The sequence below is a fragment of the Plecotus auritus genome (assembly GCF_963455305.1).
Source record: "Plecotus auritus genome assembly, chromosome: 4".
In the NCBI taxonomy this organism is placed as follows: domain Eukaryota; kingdom Metazoa; phylum Chordata; class Mammalia; order Chiroptera; family Vespertilionidae; genus Plecotus; species Plecotus auritus.
The window spans coordinates 151512690-151536802 of NC_137775.1; the positions used below are offsets into that span (position 1 = coordinate 151512690).

Sequence of the window (24113 nt, forward strand, 5' to 3'; positions counted from 1 at the left end):
ATTAACTCAAGAATGCCCTTTCCTGACTCAGTCAATAGTTAAGGCAATTATATTTTGAAGATTATCTCATATGACTCATCTGGGGTAAAATGCATGCTGGGAAGCCACCACAACATCCTTCCTCATTTTCCCCCTCCTGTTCTCTCTTTTCTTTTTTATAATGAAGTACAACTTACATTCAGTAAAATGCACATGTCTTAATTGTTTAGTGCAGTGAGCTCTTACCATTGTGTAACCCATGTAAACCACCACATGAACCAAGGTACAGAACATTTATATCACCCCAGAAAGTTCCCTCATGCACTTTGGACTCTTTACACCAACATGGTGTGGAGTATTTTAATATAAGGTTAATTATGAGGTTTGTATTTTTCCCAGAAGGCAGAGAAGAACAATGATGAAATTAAAATCTCAAGAAAATGTCCTTTAATATAACCCTTTCAAATTTGTTTTCTAATTAGCATAGTTACTCTGAGAATATTGATTATCTTTGGGGAATTCAGAAGTTTCTGTTTCCCAATCACCTGAGGGCTGTGTGCATGCTGACAAGGCTCTGTCCAAGGATTTGCTCACCTTCTGCACAATTTCAGAAATGCAGTTAATGAATCTAAATTATGATGCAATCACTGGACTCAAGTTCATATGCAATGTTTTAAATAATTGTGTGCTTTAAAATGCTCCTATTGCTTGAAATAGATATTTTTCTGTGTTTTCATTGTGTTGTACAAGTTTGTTCATATGTTATAAAATTTAAATGAAACTAGTTTTAAAGTTCCATGACTAGAAAGAAAAATATAATGACAGTCAGGAAACATTTTTATTAATCCATTTCATACTCTCAGAGTGTCTTAAATGTGTTTTCTCTTGCACACTGAATGTACGCACAGGAAAATGAACCTGAATAAAGTTAACGTTTGTTTTTCACTCCTCTGCTTTTGTGTTGCTAATAGTCCAATAAGGTTTAGGTTTTATCAAAAGTACTCAGATATGCAGTGGGCAATCGATAATTTCTACCTGGGCCCTGGATGCTTGGACAACTGCAGGGGCCATGGAGATTGCTTAAAGGAACAGTGCATCTGTGATCCAGGATTCTCTGGGCCCAACTGCTACTTGACTCACGCTCTGAAGGTAATGTCAAAGTCCCTGATGGAGCATGGACTTGAATTGTAGGCCCTGACTTAATAACCCGCTTACGTGTGAGACTAATAATTTATACAATGTTCTTTGGGGGCCCCAGGAAATAAATTCTTTGGATAGAAACTAAAAAATGTCATAGGTTTCTTAGATCAAGATTTACCCAATTCACAAATACAATTTACCCAATTCACAAATACACAGGCTGTGTGGAGCAAAGTATATAAATAATGTATTATAACATAAGAAACATAGTCACAATGAATAAACTAAAAATAAAATGTAGTTTCTTTCATGACATTCAAATTTCATTAGCATTCTTCAGATGAATTAGAAATTGTACAAATCTATATTATGATTCAAATCTTTCTAATGAGAGTTTCCATGGTTAACAATGCATGTCTTCAGACTAGAGTCCTTACATGTAAACCTCCATTTTTAAAATTGCATTGATTTGCTAACATCAGCGAGGTAAGGTTCACATCTGACTACACATCTTTAACCACAGAGATGATCATGTTCTAAGTCTGAAGAAGATCTATTTAAATCATTTCAACTACACAATAAGATAACAACTAGATAACTCTCTTAAATAAGTGGAAAAGAGTGTATAGTTTTTCTGTATAATTGCTGCAATAATAATTCTAACAAATTATTTCCATGACATATTTCTACCATTAGAAAACATTGGGTTCCTCAACGCAATGCAAAACTGTATTATGGACAAAAAGAATATACTATGGGAAAAATGAATAATCAAGATCTTGTTATGATGTGAGGAGATGAAATAATTTTACACAAAATGTAGCCATAATGAACCCTAATATTTAATTATCTACTCTGCATGTTTCATAATATCATAATAAATTATAATACTACTTTTATAAACCATGTAAATAAACATAATTTGGGAGTATATGCTTAAGTAACATTTTTACAAATAGGAGTATTACTCTACTCAACCTTATAATTGTTTTAAGATTCTCTCTAGACTTTAAATTCTAATTATTAAACATTATTTAAGTTTAAATGATCTTCACTATATGATTGAAAAGAACATGTGAAGCTATCCTTTTTTTTTTAATATCCTTGGAAAACCATTTAACACTAACTCTAATTTTTTTATTTTTTTTAATAATTTCAGAGAAGAAGGGAGAGGGAGAGAGAGAATCATCAATGATGAGAGAAAATCATCGATTGGCTGCCTTCCCCATGACCCCACTGGGGATTGAGCCTGAATACGAGGCATATTCCTGACCAAGAAGAGAACCGTGACCTCCTGGTTCATGGGTCAACACTCAACCCCTGAGCCTACACCAGCCGAGCATCAGCTCTAATTTTTAAAGTCCAAGATGTAATTCTGAATTAACTTAACAATTCCATAATTATTATCTGAAATTATTTTTAACCACATGCTACTTATTTTTTTCCAGACTTTTCTGAAGGAACGCTTTGACAGTGAAGAAATCAAACCTGATTTATGGATGTCCTTAGAAGGTGGGAGTACTTGTACCGACTGTGGGATTCTTGCCGAGGACACTGCACTCTATTTTGGGGGATCCACTGTGAGACAAGCTATTACTCAAGATTTGGATCTCAGAGGGGCAAAGTAAGTCATTTTGAGTTTATTTTCATCACAACTTAGCATATTGGCCCCAAAGCAAGGAACACGTGTGGGAGAAGTTGTTCTCCAGGATTTGAGTAGAGTATTTGTTCTAATTTACCATTCTGATGGATAATGTGTGCTTGCATTCAGATTCCTGCAATACTGGGGACGCATCGGCAGTGAGAACAACATGACCTCCTGCCATCGGCCCATCTGCCGGAAAGAAGGCGTGCTGTTGGACTACTCTACGGATGGAGGCACGTTTCAGGGGTGAAAGCCATACCTTGGAGCAGGTTCCCAAATTCCATCCAGTGCCCCTCCGAAAAGTCTTTGCAAAGAGAATAGTGAAACTTACAAAGAGGAAGTTACGGATTTTAGTTGTGTTATACATTCCATACATGTGACTTCTGTGTTAGCAAAATCCTACCAAATAAAGGAACAAGAGAGAAATCACATTAAAAAGTTGTATGGATACTTACCTGGCAGGGGAGATACCATGATCACGAAGGTGGTTTTCCCAGGGCGAGGCTTATCCATTGCACTCCGGATGTGCTGACCCCTGTGATTTCCCCAAATGTGGGAAACTCGACTGCATAATTTGTGGTAGTGGGGGACTGCGTTCACGCTCTTCCCTTTAAAAAAAAAAAAAAAAGTTGTATGGAGTCCAGGGGGTAGACTTATCAGGAGATCACTTCATAAGTTATGTAAATGTCTAACAACTATGCTGTACACCTGAAACTAATATAATATTGAATGTCAACTGTAATTTAAAATTTTTTCAATTAAGGAAAATAAATAAAATATTAAATAAATAATCTCCAAAGTTTATGAGTAAAGAAAAAAATCTCTATGCTTAACTGAAGCTACATTATAAATTATACCATTAAAAATAATTTTTATATAGTTTTCAAAGGAAAAGGTAATTTTAAAAACATTTTAAAGTGTTTTAAAAAGCTTTCATGTGAACATGTGTGTAATAAATTCTAAGAGAACCTACAAGATTCTAAAAACATCATTAATTGTGAAAGAAGATAGTCTGAATTTGCAAGTGTGTCATAAACTATTTTAGCCAAATTCTGTTTTATTATTTGGAAGTAGCTGAAACCAGAAATAATGTGATGAGGTCTTGAGAATCAGCTTTAGCAGGTAGATATTCTTAATAACTAGCATATAAATGGATGGCCCTAAAGTACTGTGTGTATTCAAAAGGTGTTTTCTTAAATAATTTAAACATCCCATCTACAGTCATATCAGTTGTTAAGAGGGAATGTTCATATCAGTCCAATAAACCACAAATTGCGTAGAATTGTAATGGCTATATTTTTAAATAATAGCAGTTCTTGTCTAGAAGCATGCAAAATGTGGATGTTTCTCATTATTCATAAGGAATAATACATATTAGGAATCTAGCACAAAATTTTAAAGGCAGAAAATATATAATGTTTAGAGTTTTTATCTTTGGCCAAGTATTTCTAAATACCCTTCCCTTCTTATCATCAGCCTCATGTTGCAACAATATTTATAAGTGCTGAGTCTTTCCATTAAAGTCAATGAAATAAATTCTCATTGGTTGAAGTTTCTTTTTTTTTTTTTTTTCAGAAGCTTGCAGTAACTGCTGTACACCAGTCGTTTGTGGGGGTTTTCCCCAGATATGTTACTATGTTGATTTATTTGTTGTTATAGGAATTACTTGGACTTTGCTGCATGAGATGGATTATCAGAAATACATTTCTGTTAGACATGACTACATACTTCTTCCTGAAGACGCCCTCACCAACACAACTCGGCTTCGCTGGTGGCAGCCTTTTGTGACCAGCAACAGACTTGTGGTTTCCGGAGTAGAGCGTGCTCAGTGGGCACTAGACAACATTTTGATTGGTGGAGCAGAGATCAATCCCAGTCAACTGGTCGACACTTTTGATGATGGTAAGAAACAAGACGTTGAACAGTCTTTCCTGTGAGCGGTTTGTCTGTGTTTTTGGATGAATTACTACAAGAAAATTTAGAATAGTGCTTAGCATATATTTAGTGCTCAACAAATGTTACCTATTGTTTTGCCCTGTAGTTTATAAATCTTCGAGGCTGGTGGCTTGTTGAAATATCAACTGAGAATTTAATAAATCCTGTTAAAGACGAAATGTCTAGCTCCAAATATAATTTGAAATTTCAATACCCCAAAATAATTTCAGTTTCTTTAGGAATTTCTTTACTGCAGAGATATACATTACATTGGGTTAAAAGTATACCAAGAATCTCAAAAAAATGGGCAAAGGACCTAAATAGACACTTTTTGAAAGAGGACATACAGAAGGCCAAGAGACATATGAAAACATGCTCAGAGTCACTAATCATCCGAGAGAAGCAAATCAAAATGATAGTGAGGTACCAACTCACACCATCAGCATGACTATCATCAACAAATCAACCAACGACAAGTGCTGGCGAGGATGCGGAGAAAAAGGAACCCTCGTGCACTGCTGGTGGGAATGCAGACTGGTGCAGCCACTGTGGAAAACAGTATGGCGTTACCTCAGAAAATTAAATATGGAACTTCCATTTGACCCATTAATACCACTTCTAGGAATATATCCCAAGAAATCAGAAACACCAATCAGAAAGGATATATGCACCCCTATGTTCATAGCAGCATAATTTACCATAGCTAAGATTTAGAAACAGCCTAAATGCCCATCAGCAGATGAGTGGATTAGAAAACTGTGGTACATCTACATGATGGAATACTATGCTGCTGTAAAAAAGAAGGAGTTCTTACCATTTGCAACACCATGGATGGAATTGGAGAACATTATGCTAAGAGAAATAAGCCAGTCAGAGAAAGATAAATATCACATGATCTCACTCATTTGTGGAATATAATGAACAACATAAACTGATGAACAAAAATAGAACCAGAGTCATAGAAGCATTGAACCGACTGTCCAACCTATGAGGGAAGGCGGGATGCTAGGGGGTAAGAGATCAACCAAAGGACTTGTACGCATGCATATGAGCATAACCAATGGACACAAATAGTAGTGGGGTGAGGGCATGTGCTGGAGGGTGGGGCAGCTGGGAAGAGGTCAATGGGGGAAAAAAGAGACTTACTTAATACTTTTAACAATAAAGAATTTTTTAAAAAGTATACCAAGAATCATTTTGCAATGGTGAAAGTTACCCAGACTAGCAATTACATTTTATTTTTTAAATTTATCTTTATTGTTGAAAGTATTACAGATGCCCCCTTGTTTTTTGTTCTTGTTTTTTCCCATTGACCCCCTCCTCCCCACTCCTGCCCCCTCCCTAGGCCTTCACTGCACTATTTTCTGTGTCCATGGATTATGTATATGTGGAACCTAATGAACAAAATAAACTGGCGAACAAAATAGCAATCACATTTTAAAAGTTGGGTAATCGTTTTAAGTACTAGTAGTTAATAATCTTTTCTAGATTTGATTTCTCAGCTTGGATTTATATTTATAGCAGTTAAATAGAATAAGAATAAATCTTAAAGAGTAAACAGAAAGCTCAAGTAATTCAACAATAAGCCAGTCAGCTCAAGAGAATAACATGCCATATTATTTCCAATTTACCTTAACAGAAGGCACTTCCCATGAAGAAAACTGGAGTTTTTACCCTAATGCAGTAAGGACAGCAGGATTCTGTGGCAATCCCTCCTTCCACCTCTACTGGCCAAATAAAAAGAAAGACAAGACCCACAATGTGCTCTCCTCCAGAGAGCTCATTATACAGCCAGGGTACATGATGCAGTTTAAGGTAAGGGAAGTGGATGGCATTACGTTTGCGGGAGGGGATGTGGAGAGAATGCTTATATTTGGCCAAGGATAAGGAAATGATGGATTTCATTCATTAAAGAGACTTTATCCTATGAATAAAAGAAGTAATCTTTCACAAAGTTTTTATCAGGTAGGATTATTGGAGCATATATAAAATCTGTAAGTATATTGGGACATAGCAAGAAATGTAACTGTATTTTTACGTCTCAGATATGTAATCTTGAATTCACTTTCCCAAACCTTGGAAATAGTTGTCTGCGTGTGTGTGTGTCTCCCTCCCACCACCCTACCCACCCTCCCTCTTTTTTTCTCTCCTCCCACTTTTCTTATTATATACCTATTTCATATATCAAGCCACTTTGCTTCTTTATTTATCCTTTTTTATTATGTCTTTCCATTTTCCTTTTGTCTCTTACTTCCAAACACAAACCTATACATTAGCCCAGTAGCAACTTCCAAATCCTCAAAGATTTTTAAATGACTCTCAAATCTTTTAAATGCATATTTATTAATATAGAAGAATGTGAAGGAAGGCATAGAAGATAATTAACAATCAGACAGAGAAAAATAAAGCAATATCAATTGATGTCTTTATTATTACAAAACACACTAAAGGAAAAGGATTACAGAAATACACTTTATTACTAGATCATTTTAAAGACAAACATCAATTGTTCTAATGCCCTTATTTAAAGAGACATGCTACAATGATGGTTAATAGTAAGAGTCCTTATTAGCAGAAATAAAAATGTACTGATAGTTGGTAGAAGAAATGTGGAGTTGTTTAATGGGTAAAGAGTTTCTGTTTTTTAAGATGAAAAAACTCTTCAGGTCTACTAGAAAAAAAATATTCACCCTTTTTCTTCAACTTTATGTTAAACTCTCCTTCAGAGACCAGAGGGTGAGGCAAGCTCCCCAAATGCTACCATTCCCTCAGGATTATCTTTAACATAGGGCATGAAGGTTGTTCAGAGTCATAGGTCACATCCAGTCATTCTAATCCTTTAAGAATAAGGGTTTCCCTCTGCCTAGCCAATATCAGAGTCATCATATTTGATTCAGTTGACTGGGACCTCCTCTTTTGCTGCCTCTATTAACCTAGAACTAAAGAGACTAACATTTTCTTCTCTAACCAAATCAATTTGTTTAAAAAAAAATTGTCCCCAGCAATTTAATGAAGTATCACTAAAGCTGCATTTTTAAAAGTCACCATAGACTTCCTAAACTCTACATCTGACAGCTTTCATTCATTCCTCATCTTTCCTTTTCTCTCTGTGCCATTTGGCACTATCGTCCTTGTCCTCTCCAACCCATGCCATTCCCTTTGGCTTCTGGGTTCTCTGCCAATTCTGCTCTTATCTTCTTGATACCTACTTCTATCTCTTTTTTAGCTCCTCCTCTTCCTTCACCTCTCTAAATGTCAGCATTTCCCCGTACTTCTCGGCTTTCTTCTTCCACCATAGACATTCTGCCATTGGAAGTATCACTCATCCTTAGCTTCAGGTCTTAAAGATATGACCAGCTCTCAAATCCTCATGGCCAGCCTTGACTCGGTACCACAATTAATTTAGTATTTCAGTAGCTTGTGTACATTTTCACACCTTTGTTTTGTTGGCATCTCAACTCAACATGGCTAACAATGAATTTCATATCTTCCTTCCCCATATCAGCTCCTCTTTCTGATTTCCCTGTTTCTATTCATGGCACTACCTTTCACCTGTTCACCAACTTTCACATCTAATCACTCACTGTACCCTTTCCTTTGAATTGTCAGTGTTCCTAGCACCCATCCCATCTGCTCTGTTTGCACTGTTACTACCTCCATTCTGGCCCTAATAAATCACTAGTCCATTAACTAGACTTCCCACCTCTAATCTCTCACCACATTCAGGTTGATCTTTACAAAGCACAGCTCTGAGTGCATCATTCCACTGCTCATAAACCTTTAATGACTTCCCATTACCCACCAAATTAAGGCCAAACACCTTAGACTACAAGTCGATCCTTCTTCTACCTGTTTTTCTCCTATCTCTACCTCTCACACTCTTTCCATGCTTCAGGAGCAGTTCACATGCACCCAACTTGATGATTTTTTTATTAAAACATATTTGACATATAACATTATGTAAATTCATGTTGTATAACATGGAGATTTGATACATTTATATACTGTAATATGATTGCCATTATAGCAATAGTTAGCACCTCTATCACATCACATAATTATTACTTCTTAAATAGAATCTTCCCTTCATATGAAGCAGCACACCATTTTATTTATATCTTTTATGATTTCCATTTCCACTATTAGAATATGTTTCATACTCTCTCACTCTGAAGCCAGAGTTGTTTTATTCATGAATGTATGGCCTGAAATTTTTATTTTTATTTTAATAAATCTTTATTGTTCAGATTATTACAGTTGTTCCTCTTCTTTCCCCCCATAGCTCCCCTCCACCCGGTTCCCACCCCAACCCCTGCCCTTACCCCCGCCACTGTCCTCGTCCATAGGTATATGATTTTTGTCCAGTCTCCTCCCGCACCCCCCACACCCCTTTCCCCCCAAGAATTGTCAGTCCACTCCCTTTCTATGCCCCTGATTTTATTATATTCACCAGTTTATTCTGTTCATCAGATTTTTTTATTCACTTGCTTTTTATATTCACTTGTTGATAGATATGTTGTTTATAATTTTTATCTTTACCTTTTTCTTCTTCCTCCTCTTCTTAAAGAATACTTTTCAGCATTTCATATAATACTGGTTTGGCAGTGATGAACTCCTTTAGCTTTTTCTTATCTGTGAAGCTCTTTATCTGCCCTTCAATTCTAAATGATAGCTTTGCTGAGTAGAGTAATCTTGGTTGTAGGTTCTAGCTATTCATCACTTTGAATATTTCTTGCCACTCCTGTCTGGCCTGCATAGTTTCTGTTGAGAAATCAGCTGACAGTCATATGGGTGCTCCCTTGTAGGTAACTAACTGTTTTTCTTGCTGCTTTTAATATTCTCTCTTTGTCTTTTGCTCTTGGCATTTTAATTATGATGTGTCTTGGTGTGGTCCTCTTTGGATTCCTTTTGTTCGGGGTTCTCTGCGCTTCCTGGACTTGTAAGTCTATTTCTTTCACCAGGTAGGGGAAGTTTTCTGTCATTATTTCTTCAAATAGGTTTTCAATATCTTGCTCTCTCTCTTCTTCTGGCACCCCAATAATTCGGATGTTGGTACGCTTGAAGTTGTCCCAGAGGCTCCTGACACTATCTTCATATTTTTGGATTCTTTTTTCTTTTTGCTTTTCCAGTTGGGTGTTTGTTTGTTTTCTTTTTTGTATTTCATATCTTGGACTTGATTCTTGGGATCCTCTAGTCTGCTGTTGGATCTCTGTATATTATTCTTTATTTCAGTCAGTGTATGCTTAATTTCTAATTGGTCCTTTTTCATATCCTTGAGGGTCTCACTATATTTCTCAGAGGTTTCTAGAAGATTCTTGAGTAACCTTATAACCGTGGTTTTGAACTCTATATCCAGTTGTTTGCTTACCTCCATTTCTGTCATTTGTGACCTGTTTCTTTGTCTCTGCATTTTGGCTGCTTCCCTGTGTTGATAGAGTGGCTTTGTGTGCTAGGTGTCTTTTATAGGGCCCAGTGGCTCAGCCTCCCTAATTACCTAAGATGGACACTCTTGGTGCACCCCTTTGTGGGCTGTGTGCACAGTCTTGTTCTAGTTAAGCCTTGATTGCTGTTGGCATCACTGGGAGGAATTGACCTCCAGGCCAGTTGGCTGTGAGGACCATTTTTGTCTACAATGGGAGAACTTCTGTGCTAGAGACACCCTTATGGGGCAGGACTTGCTTCAGTGGGGCTTTGGTGCTCACTAAGTCTGCCCCCTGAGTGTGTCACTTATGGATGTGAAGAGTTGTAATCTGGATGGTCTCACTCTGAACCACTGGGTACACTGGCTCTTGGATCTCCAAGGAGGTGCAAAGTCAGCCACTGCCTGAGGCCACCCAGCAGGAGCTACAGAGAGATCTGCAGATTCCTCCTCTTTGTTTGGGGTTTGGAGGTGCCCAGATGAGGCCCAGCTGTGAAGCAATGCAAGCTGCTGTGGAGCCTTGGGCCTTCTTTTGGAAGCTCTGGGGCTCTCTGACCCAGCTGCAGTCTGTTAGGTTTTAGATTGTAAAAGGCCAGTCCATTCATATGCAAAAGCCTCTGCACACAGCTTGGGTGGGGTTGTAAATTGGGTGGGGTGGTGTGGGGTCTCAGGGAATCACCAGGGCAGAGCAAACAGCAATGGCTGCCCATCAGCCCTGTCCCAAAGAGGCCCCTGGGTCTCTGTGTCCCGCGGCACTGTGCAGGAACAATGATCGCTGCAAGCACCTCTGAGAGAAAGCCGCCCTCGTATTCCGTCCTGATGCCAGACAGTCCAGTTTCTCTCTGTATGAGTTTGGGTCCCCAGAGTCTCGCCAGGAACTGGAGTTTAGAGCAGTGGGGAGCTTGTGTCTCCCTCCTGATTGAAAAAGACAACAGCGTACCCAGTTGCCAGCCCCTTTCCCGTGCACCTTCGTACCTCCACACTTCCACACCTCCACACCTCCTACCAGACTCAATGCGCTTTTCTCTTTCCTTCTAGTTGTAGAATTTCCACTCAGCCAGCCTTCCCGTGGTTCTGGATGATATTTGTTTTGTCTTTTAGTTGTAGTTTTGATATGGTTGTGCATGGCAGCAAGTTCAGGTGTTTACCTATGCCGCCATCTTGGTTGTCTCTTGGCCTGAAATTTTTATCACTAACCTTCTCCAATAATAACCCTGAAATGGGACTTGTTGATTAAGTAGATGATTAGGACTTAAATTTGAATCACCAAATTTTTATAACATTTATGCATTATTGATTATTCAAATACTTAAGTGCATGTAATATGCAAAGCTTTTATTCATATGGAAATGGAAAAACCCTGAGAATGAATATTAGGTCATTAAAAATTGCTATTTTAGCCCTAACCGGTTTGGCTCAGTGGCTAGAGCGTCAGCCTGCGGACTCAAGGGTCCCAGGTTCGATTCCGGTCAAGGGCATATACCTTGGTTGCGGGCATATCCCCAGTGGGGGGGTATGCAGGAGGCAGCTGATTGATGTTTCTCTCTCATCGATGTTTCTAACTCTGTCCCTCTCCCTTCCTCTCTGTAAAAAATCAATAAAGTATATTTTTTTAAAATTGCTATTTTAAATTATAAATAAAAATAGTAGCATCAAAGATTAGGATATCAATGACAATGTTTTGAACCAGTAATACTTTGAGTTTCTTTCCATTAATTCTTCTAATATAACTTTCCTTTGGCCAATTTATAGTTTCTAAATTTATGATTAATATGTTATACTAATTAAATAAATAGGAATAGTACTTATTTAACCTTAATTCTCATCTCCATGCAAAATTGCATGTCTTTAGCTGAAGTCAAAAGAATGTATTCTTGGTGTTTTGGCAGGTTTCTCTATAAAAGCTTCGATGAATGTTTTTTGACTACTAATCATAATGAAGACTGATAGGATTTCTATTTAATGTAGATATTATTTAATCCTGCCTGGTTCACATTGATTGTTTATGTTTGTTTTAGATTGTAGTGGGTTGTGAAGCCACTTCTTGTGGTGACCCTCATTCCGTAATGTTGGAGTACACTAAGGATGCAAGGTTTGTGAAATAATTGTTACATTTCCTCCAAAGCTGAATACACAGTTCAAATGGTTGTCTACTTTTAGGGCAACTGTTTACAGAGGAACAATATTTTGTATTAAAAGTGTCCGCTCATGCGTATTTCACATGTACAAATTTCATGCATATAAAATTTACACATCTTATTTTCACATTGTTTCTTCAAACCAAGAAAAGTCTATTTTCATACTAGGCTGCAGCCAAAAAAAACCCAAAAACTTTATATTTTAAAATAAGGAAAACACGACATTTGTCCTGAAAGTACAAATGTTGCTCATTTTCAACCAACCTTAATGAAAATGTTAGTCAGTGAGAGATCTGAATATGCTTAGGCCAGTCACATCTCCTAAGCATAGTAGCCAGATCGAATAAAAGACTGACACAGAACAGTTACCATCCAAGGGTGCTGATAGGCCTGCCTCCCACCACCACTTTTAAAAATGAGTTATAGGGAGTTAAGTTTGGTAAGACCGAGAATTTTGTCAGTCCACTCCGGGTATGTTTCTGGTAACAATATCAGGGGGAGGAAGCCATTAGAATGCAGCACCTTGAATGCTATTATTTTATTCTGTTGTCTGTGAATATATTCATTTGCTTGTAAAGAATTAGAATAGATCTTGCGTGCAGTTATTTTCAAGTTTTCTTTTTGATGTCTGTAATTATAAATATGTATAGGGAATAGGACATTTACATTGAAATATCTTACTTTAACCCAAACCCAAAGCATTATGTCCACATTAGACAGGTCAAATATTTTTCCTGAGCTGTCTAATGCAACCTCTTTGGTTTCTGCAGATCTGATTCCTGGCAGCTGGTCCAGAGCCAATGCCTTCCATCCTCTTCAAACAGCATTGGCTGTTCCCCCTTTCAGTTCCATGAGGCCACCATCTACAATGCTGTCAATAGCTCGAGCTGGAAGAGAATCACCATTCAGCTGCCTGACCATGTCTCCTCCAGGTAGGTTGCATACTAAGGTAAACTTTGCAGGATTATCTGGCAGTCTCTACCAAGCTCAAGCAGTGAGCTGAGAACAACTGATAAAATGAGGCTGGAGTTTTAGTTGCAGCCTTAGTACCCTGTCTCCTCTTCTCTCCTTCCTCTCACCAACCTCTGCCACAAAATGGCAATTGCATAGCCTGGGAAGAAATAGGGTCATATTTGTAGAGGACTCATAGATCTCAAATTTTCTTTTGACTAAAGACCATAGCACATGCCAAACTCATTCACAGGCCCCAATCACAGATCCCCAAAGACCTGGAGTTGGCAGCATATCTCCCCCCATGTTCTGTGCTCCCAAAGGCTGCACTCAGTCCAGATACAAACAGCCTCTGGGGTGTGCAGTGTTGGTCAGGTTACAAAAATTCATTTTCCTCAAAGATTTAGAAAACGATAAACCTCTGTAGGAAAAATGGGCACAGACTAATGGAATAGAAGAGAAAATACACAGAAAATTTTTAGGGAAGGCACAAACTTCCAAAATAGTGTGTTGGGGGATACTCCCAACGTTTTAGGAGTAGACATCCACTCACCTCTGTGAGTTAGTGCTTAAGGGGGAGGTTTGGGAAGCCCTTTTCTGAGAAATAGTCCCCATTGCCACGGTCAGAGGCTGGGCACAGCCATGGGAAAGAGCTGCCTTCTGAATGCCTCCTGTTCTCTGTGGGACTTTCAGTGCAACACAGTTCCGCTGGATCCAGAAGGGGGAAGAAACTGAGAAGCAAAGCTGGGCGATTGACCACGTGTACATCGGAGAGGCTTGCCCCAAGCTCTGCAGCGGGCACGGGTACTGCACCACGGGCGCCGTCTGCATCTGCGATGAGAGCTTCCAAGGTCTGGATCCCAGGCTGCCGTTTCGATCCAGGAGAGCGTGCTGTTCTCCTTCTCTCAGCACGAATACAAAGGCCACTAGGAAATGGATAGAAACTCCAGCCTGAGGGGTTTGGGATAGATGACACACTCTGATCCCAAAGTTATTTATCTTTGGAATGAATTATCAAGGATAATTTCATGCTATGTTCCTTGAGGTATTTTTTAATGCAGGTTTTATCCACTCAGGAATTCTATAGTTCCTCACATTCCCCATCTTCCATTCAATTCCCTGCCTCCCACATTTTATTTCCACCCTGGACTGCTCTCCTCTCTGGCCTAGCTGCCTATCCGTGGCTACTTTGCCAATATTTCTTCTCTCTCATGGCCTCTCCCAACAGCAGCTGCCACTGCCCTCCCAAGATGTAGCTGACAATTCAGTGACAATTCAAGACATTCTGTTTCCCAAGTTACTCTATCACAAAAAAGAAAAAAAAAAGCCTTCATAACTCAAAAAAATATATATTAAAAAAAACATTTTTACTGCTTGAGTTTCTAGGAGCTGGAGTATCCTTGGGACAGAGTAGCTTCTCAGCTCCTGACATCATAAAACATTGCTCTGTCAGCTTGCAGCCCTGCTGTCCCCTAATCAGCAGGGGTGGGGAATGTCTGGCCCACAAAACCATTTGGTCCGGCCCTGCCAAGGCAACCACAGATGGGACTCCAAATTCAATAAATATAGGAGCTTTTTTCATAGCAACACAAATTTATATTAAGTGAATTATGTTAAAAATATCCAAATGGCCCTTGGCAGAGAAAGGTTCCCCACTCCTGGGAGTCTAATGCAATATTTCTGCCTCTGTTGTTACAAAGTTCACTTTATATAATTACCGTTATAGTCTCAGAGCTTAACTCTTGTCATATAGCGATGCTCAAGAAATCTCTTTTGAAGGAATCCTTACTTTGTCTTATGCTTTGCTAGTTATACCGTGTCCACCAATCATTTGGCAGAGTCGTTTAGTGTGTATGATATCCCGTAAGTCAGCTAATTATAGTCAGTCCCACTTTACAGATAAAGAAACTGAGACAAGGAGGTTAAGTGACTTGCCTAAGATCACAGAGCTAGTAAGTGTCAGAATAGAGGCTGGTGCTCATGTTATTCTTCCCAGTAAGCATTGCTGTCTCATAGCTGAGAGATTTATCCAACAGGGGCCAAGTTTTGCAACTTACCCAAGTGTACAATGAAAGAAGCCAGAGATTTGAATTCTGGAGTAGAATCTAGTTAGATTTCTTGGTTGATGCTATTTCCTTGCCTACTAATGAAATGAGTGTGATTAATGTTGACTGCTGCATATCTCTGATATTAGAAATTACTTAGCGGTCATCTTTTTCACCTGGTTTCATTCCTGCTGAGACTGGCGGGTCTGGCTGTGTATTAGCTGGGGAATTTGATCTTGAGGCAAATGACGAAATCAGATGTCTCACAAGGAGTCCTGGATGTCTGGAATTTTCCCTCGCCCCTGATCCAGCAGAGCTCTGTGACCTTTTCATTTTAAACTATTGTGGGCATTTAGGAAAGTTGGGCTGTTGAAAGCAATGGGAAACGCAAGCACATACACATTTGCTAATGTACCATCTTACCTAATGTGAGTATTTCAGCTCAATGGTCTCTGAGAGACACATCCAGTTTATTCATTATGCATTTACTTATCCCACCTTCATGATTGAATGTCATGTATGTGCTAAGTATTGTGCTAGGTGCTGGAATCCGATGATGAATGATATACAGACTCTGCTCTCAAGAATCCTCAAGTATAGGGCTAGAAGAACAAGAATATGATTTATCTTATTTTCTGCTACAGAATCATGCTAGGGGAAAGGTATTAGGCTGGCCTCTCATGCCAGGGAGGAAGCTCCCTGCTAAGACCCATCATTGGTCTGTAGGCAGGCCCAGCCAGATGCTGTGGTATTTAAATATAGGTTCACATAAGCAAGAAGTAGATTAGCAACTATATATTTTAGTGAACATTGACTCAGAGATAATGGGATTTATTTCAACAATGTTAGCCAATAATTGCTAAAATAAAGGAGAAACATTTATTTCAGGGAGTCTATATCTGTTGGGTATTTTGTCATTCTTCCAGTAACAACAATGGGTTAAATTTGAAATTGAATACTTGTTCTTAATCTTTGGTCATTCTGCTTGTTGCAGCTAATTTGTACACTTAATCCCTTCCCTCTAGGTGATGATTGCTCTGTTTTCAGTCGTGATCTTCCCAGTTATATTAAAGATAATTTTGAGTCAGCGAGAGTCACCGAGGCAAACTGGGAGACCATTCAAGGCGGAGTGATAGGAAGTGGCTGTGGGCAGCTGGCACCCTATGCCCATGGGGACTCGCTCTATTTCAATGGCTGCCAGATAAGGCAAGCTGCCACCAAACCTCTGGATCTCACTCGAGCAAGGTAACAAAACTCCCGTGTTATAGTTCAGACACAGAATCAGTTCAAGACTGGTCATCATCCACTGTCAAATATGATCACAAACTTAATGACACAGGTGTCACGAAGCTGTGGAAACCCAATTTGGTATGAGGAATCATTGTGTTTCACAACTCAGAATTATACTTTGCTTAAGTTTATTGTACAATTACCTTACATTTCTCCACATACTGAGTAGTGCGATCATAGGCATAAGCCTAGAGAAATGGCCAAATACAAAAATTGATATCAAATCAACACATTGTACATCTTGAACTTACACAGCATTTTATGTCAATTGTATTTCAATAAAGTTGAATAAATAAATAAATAGTCAGCTAGGGATAATCTATATAGATAATTTGATGTCGACCATTGCAAGCATATAAATGTAAATGTTAAAAAATGTAAATGTATATGTGAAATAGATTTGCAGTCACACAAACATATATCTATATGCAGCATATGTAGTTACAATAGCTAGAAACGGAGCATGGATGGGTGGGTGGGAACTTTAAAAATTCACATGCTGCCCTAACCGGTTTGGCTCAGTGGATAGAACATCAGCCTGCGGACTCAAGGGTCCCAGGTTCGATTCCAGTCAAGGGCATGTACCTTGGCAGCTGATTGATGTTTCTCTCTCATTGATGTTTCTAACTCTCTCCCTCTCCCTTCCTCTCTGTAAAAAAAAAATCAATAAAATATATTTAAATAAATAAATAAAAATAAAAATTCACATGCTGTAGGAGCTGCATATTAATGCAGAATAAAGTGGGCAGAGACTGTGCAAATGGACTAGGGAAGTGACAGAGAAAAAGAGACCCTGGGGCTTGGATTTCCTTCCCCATCTGCCCTTCCCTGCTCTGCCACCTTAGCCAGTGTGAACACAGCTTTTTGTCTGTTTGATTCAAGAAGGGTTCCAAGGCTCTTTAAAGGTTGTAGAGTACTGGGTTAAAATAGTACTTGAATGCTGAAAACTGTTCAATAGCTATAAGTATATTTGAGAATTAAATATTTAGTTAAAAAGAATATGGGTGTTTTATTGAGGTTTTTCACTTTGGAAAACATTAGTAATGTATTTTCAGAGGCAGAAAGGCAAGTCTGTGGTCTTCAATGTGATAAACAATCAAACTATAATAAAATTGATTCCTGTATGGTAACTGTGGAGATGCCAAAAGTTGCTGTGTCCCCCAACCCCATTTTTTCCTATCAACATGACTTAGTTAATCTAGAAACAATTTGATTCTTTCCTTGACCCATATAGAGCTACAACTACCTACTTAGTTAACAATTATACACCATGTGGTACAGATAACTTTGTTTTAAATTAATGTATGCAGTTACAAGTCTTCAGTCTACTGCTTTATTTGACATCTACTCTAAATGGAACTACTCTGTTCATCACTGAGGATAGATCTTTTATGTTTGAAAACTGTCTTCTGTGGGCAAGGAAAATCAAAAGGACATGCATGTCAGAGAATAGCAGGCGTGGTGGAGAGCCTGCATGTCTAACACAGTTTTCCCTCTGCTCTGATCTCCAGAAGTCCTTTCCTAAAATAGCATGATGGTTTATCCTTGTGTAGATGCTATTCAGCTTGCAGCTACTTGTAAAAGAAGCATGTAGCATAAATATTGTGGTTTTATTCCTTGTCCTCTCCTTGTCCTCAGTGCCTGTTTGGCTCATACCTTTCAGAGAATAGGAGTTTCAGGTGAAATACTAGAACAAGATTTCCAGCATCGTGAAAAAGAGGACAGATCTTTGAAAGTCAGAATTGCTTTCTTTGTGTAGGAAATGAGCCTTTTCGAGATTATTTTTCATATGTAAGCTGTAAAAGATAAACAAATTTTACTACTAATGTGATTTAGTCATAAGACTGTATTATGAACTAGGGAATTATGGACTTTAGGAACAAAAAAGATTTTTAATTAGAAAATGCAACTCCTTTAACACTTCCTGACTCTTGTTTAAAGATGACTTCCCCTGCCCTGCCTGGTTTGGCTCAGTGGGTAGTCAGCCTGAGGACTGAAGGATCCCAGGTTCGATTTCAGTCAAGGGCATATGCCCAGGTTGCGGGGCTTGATCCCCAGTAGGGGACGTGCAGGACGCAGCAGATCAATGATTCTCTCCTATCATTGATGTTTCTATCTCTCTCCCCCTCTCCTTTCCTCTCTGAAATCAATAAAAATGTATATTTTTTAAAAAGATGATTTCCCCTGTGTTTTTCAGCAAAATCATGTTTGTTTTGCAAATCGGGAGCACATCGCAGACGGACAGCTGCAACAGTGACCTGAGCAGCCCCCACGCAGTGGACAAGGCCGTGCTGCTGCAGTACAGCGTCAACAACGGGATCACCTGGCACGTCATCGCGCAGCACCAGCCCAAGGATTTCACACAGGCTCAGCGGGTGTCTTACAACGTCCCCCTGTGAGTGGCCTGAACGGAGAGGCGTGTCTCACACAAGATCCCTGAGAATCAGAGTTTGAGCTAGAAATTTGAAGTTACTGGACCAACACCACAAACATAGTGGTGGCAGAACTAAGACCAACCTGCATCTCCCAAGTTGTGTTACTGTTTCCTATGAGATTAACAGGTAGAAATTGAAGCAAGGCATCGGACCAGAGGGAACAGAGCGTAATAACAGTGCTTTTTTCATATTTTCCTTCCTCTAACCAGTATTTCTAGTCATGTAGAAAGCAACACTTTTCATTTCTGCTGGGTACACTTAATGTGAAATTTTCTGAAGATAGGCAACTATGTCACTTTTGCATAGCTTTTTGTCACCTTTGTACCCCTAGCTCCTAGCACAGTGCCCGTCACACCGAAGGCACATCATGTTTGTTGACTGAATTGCTCTTCCCATTACTCGTATAGGAAGAGGAATAAAGAGGAGAGATGTACACGTATTACAAGTCCTTGAATAGCCAATAAAATTAATGCTTCTCAGAAGCATCCTGCGACCTAAGCAAATCTGAATTCCATACCCAAAGTTGTATTGATTTAGATTAGCCTATTATATGTGAAGTCTGGAAATCACACACCAGAAAGGTCTCTGTTTTCTCGTATTTAACCTCTTTGTCCTTCTGTCTGTGATCCAGGGAGGCACGGATGAAAGGAGTTTTATTACGCTGGTGGCAACCACGCCACAACGGAACGGGTCACGATCAATGGGCTTTGGACCACGTGGAGGTCGTCCTGTGAGTATCTGATACGTAGCATCCCATGTTCATTTTAGAAAGGTTTGAATTCCTTTGATATGACATGCTCCTTAATTCAGTAAGAACTCTTCCTGAAGAGATCCCCTCGGGATTTTGGCTTAATACTCTTCAGCAACTCAATCTATAACTCGAGTCGACGTGAAATAATAAAGCCCCCAGTGTAATTGAATGTACCTTAGAAAACACAATAAGCAAAAAGTTTAAGAATTTGTCAATAATAGTTTAATTGGATCAAACAAAGTCTCCAGGTAAATGGGAAACAATGCCTTCACCAGATCTGGATTGCCTTAGAAAATGGAATGATGTCCTGAAAGGGAAATGATATGTATTGGTTAATCTGCAGAGTATTACTAGTTAATGTGCCCAGTTACAAACACCTTCTCAGCCACAGAAGCCTGAGGCTTTCTTTCTTGTAATGACACAGTTGCAACTAGAACAAAGAATTTGAAGTTTCAAATTCCTCCTGACCAGCCCCAGCACCTAACAAGGGAAGGGTATTCCCCTTTGGTTTCTCCCATATAGTAAGGTTGGCACCACTGTCACCTAGCCGGGCTGACTGTTGCACAGAGAGATGACTTGCTTTTTCTCTAACAATCTAGTTCCTGTAGAACTGGAATGCTTATGTCTCGACGGGTTCGGACTGATGGCTCCAAGTGGTTGGCAAGGAGAGGCGAATCTTCTCGGTAGATAGGTTCAAATGTTCATTCTGTTTACCAAATCGATAATGAAATCAGTCTGTTGACTGATTTCAGTCATTTTGAAAGCAAATTTATATAATTAATTGGTAGGAAAACTACCAGATTTGTTTTCTTTCAATCATAGCCATGAGCTGAATTTCTCAGTCTTGAGTTAGCCTTCGTCTTAGTTTTCACTGAGGCACCTGCTTGCATGGCATCCATATCAACCCCCAAATCCAAGAGCAACCCGGTCCCTACACAAGCCCCCACTGTGCGCTCTGCTGCTTTGGACAACTTGCTGGGCTCTGCCTCCACAAGACAAAGTTGAAGTTTCAAATAACAGTCCAGACTCATTTGAATCTATATATGAGGCTGATGTCTTACTTAGATATTAATTTCCTCAGACGACATTAATCCAAGAGAATAGAATAACCTGGTTTCTAAAATGAATACATATAAAGTAAGGCCAGAGAGCGATGTCCAAATAGACCAAAAACCATCCCTAGAGCCATTCTGCCCTGCCTACTTTTTTCAGAGCAGTGCTTCTCAATCTGATTAAAGATCAGAATCCCTTAGGGCTTGGGCAGTGTCCCAATGCCCAGGCCCATCCCTACGGATGATTTGATTTCAATTGACCTGAGTATCAGTCTGTTTTAAAAGCACCTCAGGTGATTCTAATAAACTGGTTGAGAATCAAATTTAGAGTCAATAACCACTTTATATCTTTCAAGTCTCTTGCCAAGACAGTTTACATTAATGGGGCTTCCTGTGCCTGACAAAGCATTGCCAACTCCTATGGAAACTTCAAAACGTAACAGTCCTCAGAAGAAGGCAGGATGCTAGTTTCTGCCCTTAGCTAGACATAACAGTTCTTAATTGGAGTAGATACTTTTCACCTGCCACCCAGCCAAGCAATCGCGGTTATCTGTCTTGGATTTCAGAGGTGTATCATCACCATGAGTCCCTCCCTTGGACTAAAGTTAAAGAGTACATGGGGTCAAAAGTGCAAATATACTCCCTGGTAGGAAATAACCCTTCACAACTTGGAGGCAGAACTCTGTTCTCTGCTTCCTGTGGATCTGCTGCCCCAGCGGCCCTCAGAACACCAGCACCACCACACAACTCCCAAGGAAATCTCGAATACCTGGTGTTGGTTCTAAGTTTTATAAGCAGCTACCAGCATCATGATATTATTACAAGACTCAAGTTCAGATTGTATGAGATCTATCACATTGATCACACCTATTGTTTCTGGTGTTTTTCTGGAGCAATAATTGGTATTTGTAAAGACTTCACTTACTAGTACATCCCAGCTCTGGAATTTTAATACTTTGAAGAATGTATAACTCACTAGGCACCTCTCTGCTCTTATTCTGCAGGGCACTAAAACATTTCAATGATAAGAGAGTATTGTCACACATACACTGTTGCATCATTTGAGTTTTATTCTGCATCTTCTTTCAGAGAATAATTTAAATAGTATAACTTTATACATATCACCATATCACTTTATTTATATATATTACATATATAGTTTTAAAAGCAAATGCTATCTCTTTAATGAAAATTCAAAAATTTGTTAACATTAAAGGACTTTATTTTTTCCCTTTTTTGGGGAGACATACATCATGAAGTTGAGTTCAATAAATGAGTTGTTTAAAAAGTACAATACAAAGAATATATATTTTCAGGAATATGACTTTGATGTTTTGCTCTTGCCTTGGGAGTCAACATTTTTATGCCACTGTATACTTTCAAAGTATTTCTTTCCAGAAGCGTCACAAAAAGTTTTAAAAAGTATTCACTAGTTAATATGCCCTTAGTAGCTATAATTCATTGATTTTATGAGCATAAAATAAAAAGAAAGTTCCAGAGAATTCCAAAAAATATAATAAAATAATTTTTCAGTCTTTCAACCAAATGAGGCACAAAGAAGCTAGCCAAAGCTCATGTCATGATCACAAATATTACTAATTTTAACTTTGCTACCATAGATGTATATTTAGAAATAGAGAGAAGGAATACGCCAAGAATTCCTATTGATTCAAAATATTCTCTCTATTGCCCTAGCCAGTTTGGCTCAGTTGATAGAGCGCCCGCCTGCAGACTGGAGGGTCCTGGGTTCGATTACAGTCAAGGGCATATGCCCGTGTTATGGGCTCAATCCCCAGTAGGGGGCATGCAGGAGGCAGCCGATAAATGATTCTCATCATTGATGTTTCTCTCTCTCCCTCTTCCTTCCTCCCTCTCTGAAATCAATAAAAAATATATTTTAAATACGTATATTCTCTCTATTCACTATACTCTTAATAATGACATTTAGTTCTATAAATTAGTAATATTAACTCCTCAGGTGTGGAGGGGGGAGGAGACTGAGGTCCATATCTAAAGAGATGCAAGCCCTACCTAATGAGACACACTAATATGAATTTGCGATTAGTGATTGGGGGCGATACACTTTTTAAATGTATTTCCTTCTCTGAGTGAAGACTGGCCTTAGTCTAGCTTTATTACCATAGTTTCACTTTTGTGCATGTGCACCAAGTACACATGCTAAAAATCCTTAGAAAGAAAAATTGGTCATGCATGGTATCTTGAATTTAACCTCAGTACTGCCCATATTAACCAAGAAGATATATGAATTTGATGAGAACAAATTTAGCTCTTTTGAAAGTATTTCAAGGTTTAGGAATTCATCCTAAATGAACAGGATACATAATGTGTTTTTAATTTAATGTCTTACTTTTAAAATACTCCCTGTGGAAGGATTTGAATTTCATAAATATGGATATACAGAATGAGAAGCCCCCCACCCCCACCCAGCCATAAAGATAAAAACTACCATTTAGCATTTAACAAGCAAAGTCATTTATGCTTGATGCTTGTTTGAGAGAGTAATCTTCCCACTCTGATGTTTTTCAATAAAACCTGCCCTTGAAAAGCACTTCACTAATCTGCCATGGAACAGATGAACCAAACTGACAGGCCACTTTTTTCCAGCCTCACTAGCTTACAAAAAGTCCTCATTCTGTTACGTCTGAATGATGTAGCATAACACAGTCATTGACAATCAAGTGTCAGAAACCTAATTTCTCTGAATTCTTTTGCTAGTGTAGAACATTTGTTTTTCAGTAAATGTTTGTGAATACATTTGGGCAGATCCCTCACAAGATCCATGCTGGTGGGATCCTTCTTAGGATAAAAGTGAATTCTTTGTCTTAATGTTTTTGTTGGGCACTCATACTTCTATCCTAAGAATCTCCCTCACCAAACTATGCATTTCATTCACACATCACATTTCCTGTGTACGTGTCTAAGTCACCAGCTGTCATGTGTATAATGGAGTGGGCCAATTTTTGCATGTGTATCTTGAAAGTAAATTACTCAGTAAAGAGTTAGCCTGTGTGAATTGATTTATGAAAAAGTAAATTATTACCACATTTACTGAAAATTGAAAACCAATATGTTGCCAACTATGATCTTAAATGCATTTATCAGATTTTAATAATATGTGTTCCATCATGACCATCCCTTTATGCTATTCATTATCAAAATACTGTCATATTTTTGGCACAAATGATTTATGGAGATGAGCATATTACATTTGTTGCAAAGCATATTTGTCCTTTATTAAATTTGATTGTTATCTGATATATAGGACTTTATATTTTTAAAAGCCCATTCCTTAATATATTCAGGAATAACTAT

The 24113-nt window shown here is 38.6% G+C and overlaps 1 protein-coding gene across 5 annotated transcripts in view; it reads left to right on the forward strand.

The window, feature by feature from the left end:
* RELN (reelin) overlaps positions 1–24113 on the forward strand; it is a 462208-nt gene that overhangs the window by 432268 nt on the left and 5827 nt on the right. For 2 of the 5 annotated variants that reach the window (XM_080663647.1, XM_080663651.1), the window contains exons 53-64: positions 951–1128; positions 2568–2743; positions 2891–2997; positions 4424–4666; positions 6339–6514; positions 12137–12210; positions 13027–13188; positions 13901–14058; positions 16278–16497; positions 18740–18937; positions 19609–19707; positions 20328–20411. In XM_080663647.1, the coding sequence (XP_080519773.1) occupies positions 951–1128; positions 2568–2743; positions 2891–2997; positions 4424–4666; positions 6339–6514; positions 12137–12210; positions 13027–13188; positions 13901–14058; positions 16278–16497; positions 18740–18937; positions 19609–19707; positions 20328–20411 (1875 nt within the window). Of the gene's footprint in view, positions 1–950; positions 1129–2567; positions 2744–2890; positions 2998–4423; positions 4667–6338; positions 6515–12136; positions 12211–13026; positions 13189–13900; positions 14059–16277; positions 16498–18739; positions 18938–19608; positions 19712–20327; positions 20412–24113 lie in introns of all 5 variants that reach the window. The other 3 variants (XM_080663648.1, XM_080663649.1, XM_080663650.1) reach the window with 2 other exon arrangements.